This window comes from Eleginops maclovinus, chromosome 12 (genome assembly GCF_036324505.1).
Source record: "Eleginops maclovinus isolate JMC-PN-2008 ecotype Puerto Natales chromosome 12, JC_Emac_rtc_rv5, whole genome shotgun sequence".
Taxonomy (NCBI): Eukaryota; Metazoa; Chordata; class Actinopteri; order Perciformes; family Eleginopidae; genus Eleginops; species Eleginops maclovinus.
In genome coordinates, this window is record NC_086360.1 from 7,811,562 (window position 1) to 7,825,502 (window position 13,941).

General features: G+C 37.1%; 1 protein-coding gene across 1 annotated transcript in view; it reads right to left on the reverse strand.

The window, feature by feature from the left end:
- adamts3 (ADAM metallopeptidase with thrombospondin type 1 motif, 3) overlaps window positions 1–13,941 on the reverse strand; it is a 139,325-nt gene that overhangs the window by 55,115 nt on the left and 70,269 nt on the right. The window contains exons 6-7 of the mRNA XM_063898319.1: window positions 11,550–11,633; window positions 9,769–9,925 (exon numbers count right to left, since the gene is read on the reverse strand). Of these exons, the coding sequence (XP_063754389.1) occupies window positions 9,769–9,925; window positions 11,550–11,633 (241 nt within the window). The remainder of the gene's footprint in view (window positions 1–9,768; window positions 9,926–11,549; window positions 11,634–13,941) is intronic.

The following is a 13,941-nucleotide window of genomic DNA, read 5'->3' on the forward strand; positions in this document are numbered from 1 at the left end:
CATCAGGAGAAAGGATGGAGGTTACTATAAGAACGTATTAAATGAGAAAAATCTGATTGTGGTTATTTAAATGAGAATACTTTCCAAAAAGTGACATACAAATATTCCTTAAGTTTGCAGCAAGGGGTTCTGGAAAGTGAAGCCAATGCGGATGTGTTTTAAACTTGCATTCTATCTTTTACCCGGGGACCACGATTGTATAGAAGTCTATGAGAAAGAGACCCTATTTCACACTTGAGTTATTATGTCATTAAAACATTTTTCAATAACTATACAGTCTCAAATGGTACTTTCAAGTGTTCTTCAGAAAAGCATGATTAATCATTTTGTAATTCAAATTCCCACAATGAGTAAAATAAATGATAGAGCAGTTTTAAGGGTTTAACCATTTTGTGATTGACAGGTTGTTTCAAGAATGCTTTCCGGGGATTTTTTTTTTTCACTTCAAACTAAATGTTCGAACTTCAACCTTTTCAAACTTTTCAGTTCATCAAAGATATTTGAAAAATGTTGGATTGGTAAAATGTGAATTTTCTACGTTGGTTTAAACTTCCTGTGTCTGTGAAAAACGCCAAACTCCTGACTTTGTATATCGTTGTCCACAAACCAATCTGTGATGTTCCGGTGAATATGTCCACCGCTATTAGACAACTCACACTGTACTTTTCGGATTTGATTAAAATACTCTGATCAGAGAATAATTTTAAAATGTTTACAATGTGTAGGAAAAGTTCTTTCAAACTTTAATACAATTTAGCAACTCAGATATTTTATAAAATGCCATGTGCTTTTTTCGGGGGAAGGAAAAAACACGGGAAGTACAAAAGCACAATATATTAGGTAGTTGTAAAGGATGGTTGGATGTATTGGTCACTTCATCAAAAATGTCGCATTGATTTCTTAAAATTCAACCAAGAAAAATCTCTCTCCATGACCTCAACAAAGTTGCCCTAAATAAAAAAGGGATCTTTCTGCATGCAAGAGCAGATACTGAAAAAAATAATAATCCATTTCACGTAGTCTCCTTGTTTTGCTGACTGAATAACGAGCTGTTTTATGTTTTGAAGAAGTGCCTAAACGATAAACTATCTCATGTCAGCTTGCACTTGGTCAGAAACGGGCTTCAACAAAGCGCCCAAGCTGCCCCTCCTCAAGGGAGATTACAGCAACCCCTAGGCCAAAGAACTATGCCATGGGAACACAGACAGAGGAAGGAGAAAATTATGAACTAGGTCAAAGGTTAAACACCAAAGTAAAATGTTCCCTAACAATTTCCAGATAAATATTCCCTTATGATTGTTGATTCTGCCGTATAACTAGGGCATTGTTTTTCAAAGATAAATATTGTAGCTAGGTTTTTTATACATCATGTTTCGAAATGCATTGAGCCCTACAAAACAACTTTCATTCACCTCTACTGGAGCAAATACACACTGACACTACTTGCATGTCCAAACAGCACTCTGGTATCTAAAGTAGGACAGATGTGTGTGTATTTCCGTCCATGCAAGTGGGTTGACGTGTGTCTCATGATAGATGTATTGATGAGCTCTGCAGCAAAACAGGAAACAGACAACACAAACAAAGCAGGAGGGGGAGGGGGCAAACAGAGATTCAACATGGAAGGAAGGAAGCGTTTTACATTTGTCAGCTTCAGGATTATTAAATACGGCTGAAGTTCATATTTTAAGTTCCTGCTAGCTTTATGCATGCTGTTGCGTCAGCTGCCAAATTGCTAGTGACTGAATATAGAGTCTGCGTTTGGCAGAAAAGACGTACCTAAAGTGTGCCATAAATAGAATAAACACGCACTTCCTTGTTCAGCGCTCTCTTTGTTTCACCGCTTTACTGAGAGGGACAAATTTACTGGAGCAGCAACATAATAAATACAGATATGATCCAAATACAAACCAGGAAAAGATAGTATGTTGTGAATATGGATGTTGGCACTGGTACAATACATTTGGCACAGTGCCACTAATAATGGACTGTTTTATTTATCCAAATCATCTTTTCAAAATTTGTCAGAGCAATTTCTGTGTTGTTGTTTTTTTTGTATAAAGGAATCATTCAAGAGTGACTTTCTGCAGTCTGGATGAAAAAAAAATCAATAACGTAGCCATTTTATGAATGTATTACACCTAAAATGATTCCCTATTGAATCAAACACTTACAATACTAGAAGTTATTCACTTTAAATCAGTTCAGACTCTACCACCAGGCTAGGAATCCGTAATATGGGAATAACTGATTACATGTGACAGGATTACGTTATCAGGAACAAACAAAGTACCTGTATTCCCTTACAGTTACAGAAAACAACATGTAATCAGATTACTGTTACATTTTAAACAATTGACAAATTACTTGCAGGAGTACATTGTTACAAAACATAAAATTGAAGAACCCATATGTTTTTATAGTAGTAGTTTGACTGTTGGTGTATAGGTTAATGCCTGAATTTGTCTAATGAAAGGCGGGTTTTCATATTATTCAAATCGCTGAGCAGAGGACACATTTTTAATACTAAATATCTAAGTATCCTAGTTTCTTGGTTTCTTATTTTTTAAATTTACATTGTCGTTAATACACTAAAGCATTGATACTAATTTTTCCCTTTGCGTCTTTGCCTTGCATTTGATATTTAGCTAATTGAGAAGTAACAAAAAGTAATCAGGTTACAATACTTTTATATTATGATACTTAGATTAGGTTACTGATTCATATTTTTTTATAAAAGGTAACCAATAATTTTAACATGTTACATTTTTAAAGTGACCCTCTTAACCATGTATAACAGAAGTATAAAAACTAAAGGTGATTTAAAAAAGAAATATGGTTGGGATAATGGTGGTATTCAGAAAAAAGAGTGGAGATAAAGACTGAAAGCTGACAGATATTCGTCCTTTTCAAAATAAAAGCCATAATAGAGTTGGTGCAAGTCAATCCACGACACGACAAAAAATGGGTCTTCAATATAGGGTCAGTGTTTCCATTATGGTCCTCGGTTTTTCCGCATGGGGTCACAAAATACATGTAATACATGCTGGGTTTTTTTATGTCCCTGCTCTGTCTGAAACAAGTATGATTGAGAAAATGATGATGGATGAAAGAGTGAGGGCAGATTAAAGGCTGACAGAAGTCTATCCTTTTGAAAAGCATTGTAGCCAGACAAATGACCTTAGAAGCACTTCATTCTTCAAGATGATTGAATTTTTCCACTTTCGTACTTAAATCTTATTGAGTTTTCAGAGTATTTCCTTACCTGACCTACAAATGTACTACCAAAAGATCAGACATAGAAAAAGCCTCTGAAGGAACATGTCCTTTGAAGTCAACAGATTGTGCAATTTGGAGGTGTAAATGAAGCTCAGTGCAAGTTCTTTCAGGAAGACTGTCTTTTACATTCTCATTCACAAATCCTCTCTCATTCTCTCGCCTTCTCTTTCAATGAGGAAGGGCGCATCTCACGCCCAGCAAAACCAATGAGACTTGTCTCATCTCCCTCAAGCCAATTACAGCGCATCCGGTAAATGTTTAAATCTGCTCTCTTCTCCCTGTCAGAGTCATTCAGGAGAATCAATGTAACCCTCCTCCACTCCTTTCCCCTCCAGTCAGATCATCAGATCCAGGTCCCAGGCCAAGCCCAGAATAACCCTCATCATTCAGATCTTCAATATTCCCTTCAGCTTTTCCCTTCCCTAATCGGCTTCCCCTAATTCCCTCCCAGCACGATGGGGTCTAATTGCCAAAAATCTATATATATTACCTTTTGTGAATACGGCAATAACCATGTTTTTGCACTAAACATATTGAAGTGTCTCCTGATTGAAATACACTTAAAGCAGAAAAAAACAGAGGCTTTAAATTGGAACAGAAACACCTTGCATACCTGCAGCAGGAAGACAAAGCTTAACCCAAACAAAGCATTTATTGTTTGTGCCCTTTTTTGTTAAATCTCTTTCTGGCTGTTTACAATATACATTTATTTTTGTTATTATGTGTTGTCAGAAGTATAAGATAATTATATGATCTCAGTTAGGAGAAAAGCACATTTAAAAATAGCCGCTAGGATAGCCATAGGATACATGGATTTGATCAGTTAGACATGGATTCTAACTGCGATTTAGTGATAGTGACCATTTAGCCAGCAAATTTTGAAGCTAAATTTCTAGCTAAGCTCTGACTTTCTCAAGGTGGAATATTAACAATTAACAATAAAATGATCATAGTATATAAACATCCATATACATTTAAAATGCTAGTTGATAGCATTGCTCTGTTGCTGTTATGTCAGTAAGCTTGATAAAAATAGAATAAGAGTATATCAGACACGTTTTAACCCGGGGGGAGGGGGAAAAGGCAACACGGATGCAAATCAGAAAATGTCAAAATAAAGCACTGCTCTATGGCTGCTGAAGTTGACCCTGGATTGACACATAATCTGAAAGGGAATGTACTTTGTGATAACTTAATACATTTTTCAAAATACAGCTTCTCCAGTGGTTTACACGTCTGCATATTAGAGTAGTTTTGGGATATTTTCTACATGAATTCTCTTCGGGAGCCACAGTTGAATTATTTCATCGTGATTATTTATTCCCTGACCTCAGTCTTTTTATGATAAGATATTTGATCACCTCCCTTGCTATGGGAGTTTCATATTCATCCAAGCAAGTGTATAAAATAATAATGACTGGAAGCATTAACATTTGAAATTACTTGGGACCTTAAAACTCCACAAAAAGGAATGGGCGATATGTCTGAAGAACATAATTGCGAACTCGAACAGTTTCTATTGAAATGATAGAAATAAAATCAAACTATACGTTGACCATGTTTACTGTACATGCATGCTCATAAATACAGAGTAGTTATGCTAGCCAATTAATTTGATTTGAGTGGGTTTAATCGGGTTTTCTGGGAAATTTTGATTTACTGTGTGCTTATTATCAATTTAGACCACATAATTGTGGATCCACATGTCTTGATGTATGATTTAATCACAACATGATCCCATTGAAAGATAAGTTATCATACCAAATTGTTGCTGAGCCTTATCCATTCTTAAGTAGGTTGTTAATCATGTATTTTTGCTTTCTAAAGGAAGATCCTTTTGTCGAGTTTTTGAAAGCATTTCTGACAGCAATAATAATAATAATAATAATAATAATAATAATAATAATAATAATAATAATAACAGGTTGTTTTGAGCAGGTCAAAGACTAAAACAAACAAGACTTTTCCATTCTTTAAAAAGAAAGAAGTTGAAGGGCATCACGGGGAAATAACCTGCATATGTGTGTAAGTAGACGAACTGCAGGCTTAGATCCACAGTAATGCATGGGGAATAGGTGTTGTTTGTTATTCTGTTTGACAGATTAGATTTTTTATTTATGGAGCCAGAACTGGCATCCATCCCACCTTTACCATCAACCTTTTCCATCCGATTCTTATTGTCTGCTCACTGTCCATGGGGTGAACATTGATCAATTGTTTGTTTATTGCAGCCTGTGGAAATGGTTCCATTTCAAAACATGTCACACTGAAAAGGCTTAATGACAGCTTGCTTACAAGGTGGCTCTGCACCTATCAACAAATAACAATGGCTTCAGAGATGTGATTGGAAGAGGTTTTTTTCCCCCCAGACAGCATGGAAATAATTTAGCCCTTGACTAGTGGAGTCCTACGGAAAGCCATGAAGACAATCATGTCTTTATGTCCTCTATAACCAAGGCTGCAAATAGCTCTGGGCTTATGCGTCCCGATAGAGCCCAGCTTGTAGGTGATGAAACGCGGTTGCTAAAGTATATATAATTAAATCCCCTTCATCCTCATTCATAAAACTGCAGAACAAATGGCTGGAAAATGTGCATAAAAATAATTCAGCAATCCATTTATCTCTCTGGAGGGTGGATGTATAGTGCAAGTTTTATCAACTATTTCATATATTTATACGTTTTTATAATAAAAAAAATATCATTTAAAGTTTTTTTTGTTGTCCTACATAAACAAACAAAAACATGCCTGTGTCTCAAATCCAAAATCATTTCTCGTTTACGTAAGAAAAAGAAAATAGGTGTATTTTTAATATCGCACAGGTTGAGCGTCATTATTATTATTTCTCCATCTCCATGGCCGGTTCTCATTATCAAATGATACATATGGATCATGCTTGTGGATTTCTTTGGAAGGACCTTGACCCTTTCTGTGTTCCAATATTAAGATTTTTGTTCTGTAACAGTGTAACATCTATCAGCTGTCTGTCCTGAGAGCATTGTTCCTCTGATTTAATTCATTCTGGGTTGTTTGTTGTGTTTTCTTTGGGTAGTTTTTTTTGTACTCTGCAATGGTCTAAGGACAGTTGGTTTCATGTTCTTCACGGACTGTAAAGCCCCCTGAGACAAATGTATAATTTGTGATATTGGGCAAATCTGAAGGCTCTTTGAGTATTCTACATAGGTTAGCATCTTTGCTCATTGGATGTGTATTGCATATTTCATCTGAATGCAGGGAGGAGCCCTATAAGGCATGACAGGTGAAAACAGGGGATGTACGTACAATTCAGTATTGTGAGGCACTATACACACAGAAGTCATCTACTGATCTTGCCATCTATTACTATTGCTCAAGTTGCCAATGTGAAATAGATGCACTGGTTGCTGCATATTAAAAAAATCCAAGCCACTGCTAGTGGGGAGAGGAAACAAATCACAGATACCTTATCATATTTTTCTTAACTTCTTTCATTAATCACGCACGCAGCATCAGTGTGTGTCTCTGAAGCGGTGACAACAACTATGCACTTTTATGCTCTGATATCACGCCCACTGTGGGTCGAAGAATGGGATTTTGCTTTACAAAGGCCGGAATGTAATCTTTATATCACATTAGGACATCATCATCATCATATTGATCAGGTCTGAGTGGTATTGATAAAATATGTTATCACACAATTTAAAGTAAAAAAGGAAACGTATCCTTATCATAATGTATACAGTTTATTCTGGCTACAGTACCAAAACAACATTTCCCACAGGATAAACAAAGATGATTTTTACATGTCTGTGATTTGTTCATCCACTGAGATAGACAGCCCACCTAAAAGAGTCAATTAACCATACTTTTTATCTAATTTTGCTGCTGCTCACTGATTCCCAACATTGCCCCGCAAGCAGTGCTATTAAAGGTAAGGCTACCTGGCTCTGGATGATTACATGGTATCGATATTACCAACTTCATCCATTGCTAAACCCTAAAAAGGTCTACTGCATACCTCCAGGCCCCTAGGTGGCATAATGTATCAATGTGTCCAAAGGCAAATCATTGTTAACTGCAGCTTAAATCACAACACAAAGGCTTGAAGTGAGAGGAGGTTTGTCATGGATTGGTTGGTGTCACAAAACAATGGCACAGCTTGTAAAGCCACTGAATATTTTCATTGATAAAATCATTTTCTAAAATGCATATAAAAACGCAGTTACAGTTGTCTCACGCATTATTTTGTGATTTGTTATCAAGTCATTTTCTTTTAAAAAGTGTATATTTTTTCAAGTGCAGCATGAATACATATAACTGTTTGTCTTGGATTTGCTTCTACATGTTTTTCACATCAGTTGATATTCCTTTTAAAGTTGTATAAAAAAACGACTCTGTAATAACACACACACTTTACTCTGTCTCCATGTAATTGGAGACACCACTTTGGATAGCAGATGTTGGTGTCTGCCTTATTTTAGTGACACTGTAGGTCTGTTCTGCTTCAAAATAAAATAAAAACATGCTATTCATCTACTGGGTCATCCCTAAATAAAGAGGCTGCAGGTAGAACGTGACACTGCATGTCATATCCCTGTGCACTTTAGCCTCAGCTGCATCACACTGACTGTTGATATCCATTTTATGCCTGGACTAGCTGGAGGCATGTAACCACATGTGTTTCTTTGGGTCAAAACCCAACGGAAAAAAAATAGTTTTCTGTTCCTATGTTCTTTTGTGTACACCACTTAAAATGTGCCCCTACCTGTTATAGTGAGGTTCATGAATTCACAGGTAGCTTTTATATTATACAGCTCCGGAAAAAAGGAAGAGACCTCTCCACATTTTTCTTAAATTTTTATCTCTACATGTATGGCAGCGATTCCAGTGTCTGTTGAATTCCAACACAGAGAAATGTTTTCAGTAGTTTATATAATACCATAAAAAAAATAGATTTTAATAAGTAGTCTTGGCCGTTGCTGCATATACAAGGTTTAGAGACTCTAGCAGCTGCTGCCTTCATGGAAGTGACGTCAAACTTTTACAGTATTTGCAAACAAAAAAGGTGGGACTGATAAAAGTAATGAAGCTGGTGAATGGGATATTTGTGTATTGGCTACAAGACATATGGATCTCATAAAACAGATTGTAAATAAAGTGATTTCAGGTTTTAGTTTATGTTAGTTTAATGAGTGAGATCAAAATTTTAAAAAATGGCAAAAAAAGGAATTAGCAGATTTAAAACTAGTGGTGGAAATGAATTAAGTAGCCTACATTTACTCAATTACTGTACTTAAGTGTCAGATTTTAACACAAAATACTTTAAACAATATGATTATTTGTAATAATTTAAACTATCCAGCACTATATTTAATTAAATATACTATGAGTGGGTTAACAGAAAATTAATTGGCAGCGCATTTTTGTTCAAGGTTCCAGCGTCACACTGTTATTGTCAAAATGTGCTGCTTTTGCTTTAAAATATATTAAAATACTTTTTTATTTTCTTCTGCAATGTGTACTTTTACTCCTAATGCTTTGAGAACATTTTCCTAATCAAACTTAAACAGTTGTACGTAAATATGATACTCAATACAGTACAGTAGAATGGAATTGGTACTTTGAAGTAAAGAATCTCAATCCTTTTTCACCACTCCCTAAAACAAAGCACACATAGCTTGCTTCCACTTGGAGAAATAAATGCAGCCTGTTTTCAGGTCCGGTACTATGTTAGATGTACTATACCAAATCAGCCAACTAATCTTCAATGGAATTATTACTTATACAAGATCATCATAAAAAAGGAGCTGTATGAAATATCTATGACAAACTCTCTAATTTGGTCAACACAACAACTTCGGATCACTTGAGGTCAGCCTAGCCTGGCAGGATGATCTGGGCAGAGAGATCACTGAGGAGCAATGACGGACAGCCCTGACACAAACTCATAGATCCTCCGTGTGTGCAAGACATGGCCTCCTACAATTTAAAATAATCCACTGTTTACATTGTTCCAAACAAAAAGTCAATATCTGGCAAACTGCCAAGGATTTAAAAGCTAAGGCGCCAAATCAACGATGCTGCGGGTGGTTGGACATTCCATTTGCACTTGATACTGAGGAATGGGCTTTTTCATTGTGCAGTGCTTTTTCAGACGAAAGCCCGGTGCTTTTTCTTTGAGTCAGTGGGGCATGCTAATTGCATTTAAAATGTAATCAGACTGAATCTGATCTTGAACATTCATCAAAATGGTCTGTTAACATTGCAACATTTAAAAAAAAAAATAATGTATAGCCTACCTTTTAACATCAATATGTATCCCTTTATATCAAATCGAAGGGCAGAATAAACCAAAGAACACATTTGACAGGTGTGTGTGTGTTTGTGTGTGTGTGTGTGTGTGTGTGTGTGTGTGTGTGTGTGTGTGTGTGTGTGTGTGTGTGTGTGTGTGTGTGTGTGTGTGTGTGTGTGTGTGTGTGTGTGTGTGTGTGTGCACTGAGGTCTCCTTACCCTGCATCCCAGTGGGGCCGAAGCCTTGGCGTGTGAGGAAAATTGCGTGGTCGTGGTGCTCGGCGTGATCAAGGTCGCCTTTCTGCTGCACAAAGGCCCAGCGGCATACATTCTCCAGGCTACGCGATGGGTTTCCTCTTTCAATGAGGCTGATGGACTGACAGGAAAGAGCGAGAAAGAGGTGGAAATGCTTACCGCTGAACCTTGGAGCCGTCTAAATGAACATGCTAGTATTCTGGAAACAGCCCAAAATTGCATAGATGGGTAATATGATCGGGAAAGCGTAGCATTCAGTGCAAACAGATGGTAGACGTGGGCTCTGGGGTGATAAATAAGTGAATAGCAAAGTTTATTTGCTCTCATCAGCCATATGGAAAAAGGCCAGTTTATCATAAATAATGTTTTTAGGGAGTATGTGTAAAATAAAGGCCAACATTTTTCTTCCCTATTTAGAATCTGTGGTCCAATAATAAGGGCTTTGGATGAGCCACTAGAAATAACCACCTCTGAAGCAATTATACAAAATAAATAACAAAAGGCATCAATGCTCACAAAACTCAGATTTTTTTTTTTGTAATTGGTATCACTGTGATGTTGCACAGGACAGCAGATTATTAATAGCAGACCCGAGACTCTAGAGCACTAAAGAATTGAGAATAGATTTTAAAAAGTAGACAATTCATTGCTTTTGCAAAAGTTTTGTTTTTGTTTTTGTTCTCCTGGGAAGAAGGTTTAGCCTTTAATCCCACTCAGACACTCTGTGTGCCTTTCTTTTGCTTTCTCATTGCTCTTTTGCAGAGATGATGGGTTGATGCTTCACCTCTGACTCAAAGCTTTTGTTTCCCCACAGCAAACACAACAGATAGTTGTGGACAGAGAGTGGGGCTGTAGGATGGGGCATTTTTGCTGATCCCTAACAACAAGTTCTACAAATGAATCATACATAATTTAAATGTTAAGGGCTTCTGGAACTTATTGGCCAACGTTCATTGTTTTTAGTGTTTATTCTCATAACTGGTGCTAAAAAGATAAATCAAGTTAATCGACAACACACAGATTGACATCTTTTTTGCTCATTGACTATGCCTATGTATTGATTTGTTCTGTAGCAGACAAGAGACGTGTGTGTACGTGTCCTTCACTATGATGTATACTTGCTTTATATCCTATAGTAACACATTTTCTATGTAGGATATCACATATGCTGGGACAAACCTGATCCAGGATAATGTGTAGGATATGCTGTACAGACTTTTTTAGATAATAATTTACTTTTTCTAGATAATTCAGCAAACCAAATTCTTGAATACAATTCAAATGTGAGGGTTTTTTCCTGCGTTGGCCTTGTTTACAGGTAGTAGTTGTTGTGTTTTATGCAGTACTGCACTTCAACTAGAATACTTTCAAGGCCTATTAATGTCAGAAAAAATAGATTGAAGTACTACACCTAAAAAACTAATTTGAAATGTGGTGACTGTATACTGTAGCTATGCAACTACATGCATAGAGAGAGCAGAATAATTTTTGCCTATTCAATATTGTGATGACAGTTTTTGTTTTTGAACAATCACTGGTTGGAATGATCCAAAAAAACAAGTAGTTGTAACACTTTTGAAGACAGACTACAACTTCTGTGTGATTTGATCAAACTCAAAGCAGGGAGGAGGAATATGTTTTGTCCCTGAGCTACGGTAAATTTTTCTCCCGCCTACTAATGATTTGGCCATCACCATGCTTCATATCCTTGGTGCAAATCAACATAAACGGAAAACGAGCCTCACCTTGGCATAACCCAGCATGATCATCCTCACCAGCACCACGTTGATGTGGACTCCCAGCGACTCGTCGTGGTAAATCTCATTCACCTGAAAAGAAGGGGGGGAAGACACAATCATTGAGAAGCTTGAAGGCATTTGCATCATTAGCCCTGACCACCTTATGTCCCAATGATTGTAGGCTTTTACTTTCCACTCAGTGGGGGAGAGAATCAAACCATCCTTTACGAATCACAACATGAGTGAATGTATCACAGACTTAAGTAACCGCTATTGTACAGCCTATTTCAAAGAGCTGAAATAGAGGAGGAAGGTCCGGTCATCATGTGCTTGTTCCTCACAATATATGATCGCCATACCAGTATAAAGAGAAAAAGGACTCATATGAGTATCAAAGCAAATTGCCACTTGTAAATCATTTACTCACTTTACCTTGATTACTTTAAAATTAAAGTACTCTGACACAACTCATGCAGTTTAATCATTTAGGTATTAAGTCTTGTTGTTTCTTTGATTAAACCTTACTATTTACAACTCCAGAAAGGTGTCATGTTTCATTCAACTTCCATTTACTTCAATGCATTTAGGATTTTCCTCGTTTCATCGTTCTCCTTTCACCATAGATAATATTTTTTCATTTCCTTAAAGAATTCAATCTCAAACAAGATATGGGATTCATTCACATAGCGCCTACAGATAAAGACAGATGCAAAGCCATGTCTGCTTTTATTAAAAAGAAGGGTGTAATATAAAATATGAAAGTGCTGGTGGATGAATTTATGGAGAGATCATCTGCTTCTGAGACCAGAGAGATGGTTATTGACTGCAGGAGGAGGAGCTCTCCACAGCCCCTGTGCTTTTGGGAGAGGATGTGACTGTGGTGGAGGACTACAAGTATTTGGGAGTGCACTTAGACGATGGACTGAACTGGAGGGTCAACACTGATGCTGTGAAGAAGAAGGGGATAAGCCGACTCTATTGTGTGCAGCACGATGTTAGAGATCTTCTATCAGGCTGTTGTTGCCAGTGCACTCTTCTTTGTTCTGTGGTCTGCCGGGGGGCTGCATCAGAGTGTTTTATTTGTCAGATAGTCTCCATATTTTTGTATTCACGGTCAATTTATATTCCATTTTGAGAGGTTTATATTGTAAAGTTGTTTATTTTCTACTCTTTTTTATTTCTAATTTTGTGCAATACATGTATGCTGCTGCGACACAAACATTTGATTTCAATAATGTCTAACTTATCTCACCTTAAATGTTAACAACAAAGGAAGATGTTTCATGGGGATGGCTTTTCTATATGTGAGTTTAGGACTGCATCATATACAATATGCCTTTTAAACATAAAAACAACAGGCATAAAAGGAACAGAAAGAGCAAGATTTCAAGATTTCAAGGTTTTATTGGTCATATGCACAGCATGTTGGCAATGAAAATCTTATATCCCATGCTCCTCCAACAACTCAACATACATGGTGCAAATAAGATAAATAAAATAGTGCAAAAAGAGAGAAGAATATTTACAATAACAACAATAAAGATTTAAGGATGTGAAATATATACATACAGTGGGGCAAAAAAGTATTTAGTCAGCCACCAATTGTGCAAGTTCTCCCATTTAAAAAGATGAGAGAGGCCTGTAATTTTTATCATAGGTATACCTCAACTATAAGAGACAGAATGAGAAAAAAAAATCCAGGAAATCACATTGTAGGATTTTTAATTAATTAATTGGTAAATTCCTCGGTAAAATAAGTATTTGGTCACCTACAAACAAGCAAGATTTCTGGCTCTCACAGACCTGTAACTTCTTCTTTAAGAGGCTCCTCTGTCCTCCACTCGTTACCTGTATTAATGGCACCTTTTTGAACTCGTTATCAGTATAAAACACACCTGTCCACAACCTCAAACAGTCATACTCCAAACTCCACTATGGCCAAGACCAAAGAGCTGTCAAAGGAGACCAGAGACAACATTGTAGACCTGCACCAGGCTGGGAAAACTGAATCTGCAATAGGTAAGCAGCTTGGTGTGAAGAAATCAACTGTGGGAGCAATTATTAGAAAATGGAAGACATACAAGACCACTGCTAATCTCCCTCCATCTGGGGCTCCACGCAAGATCTCACCCCCTGGGATCAAAATGATCACAAGAACGGTGAGCAAAAATCCCAGAACCACACGGGGGGACCTAGTGAATGACCTGCAGAGAGCTGGGACCAAAGTAACAGAGGCTACCATCAGTAACACACTACGCCGCCAGGGACTTCAATCCTGCAGTTCCAGACGTGTCCCCCTGCTTAAGCCAGTACATGTCCAAGCCCATCTGAAGTTTGCTAGAGGGCATTTGGATGATCCAGAAGAGGATTGGGAGAATGTCATATGGTCAGATGAAAC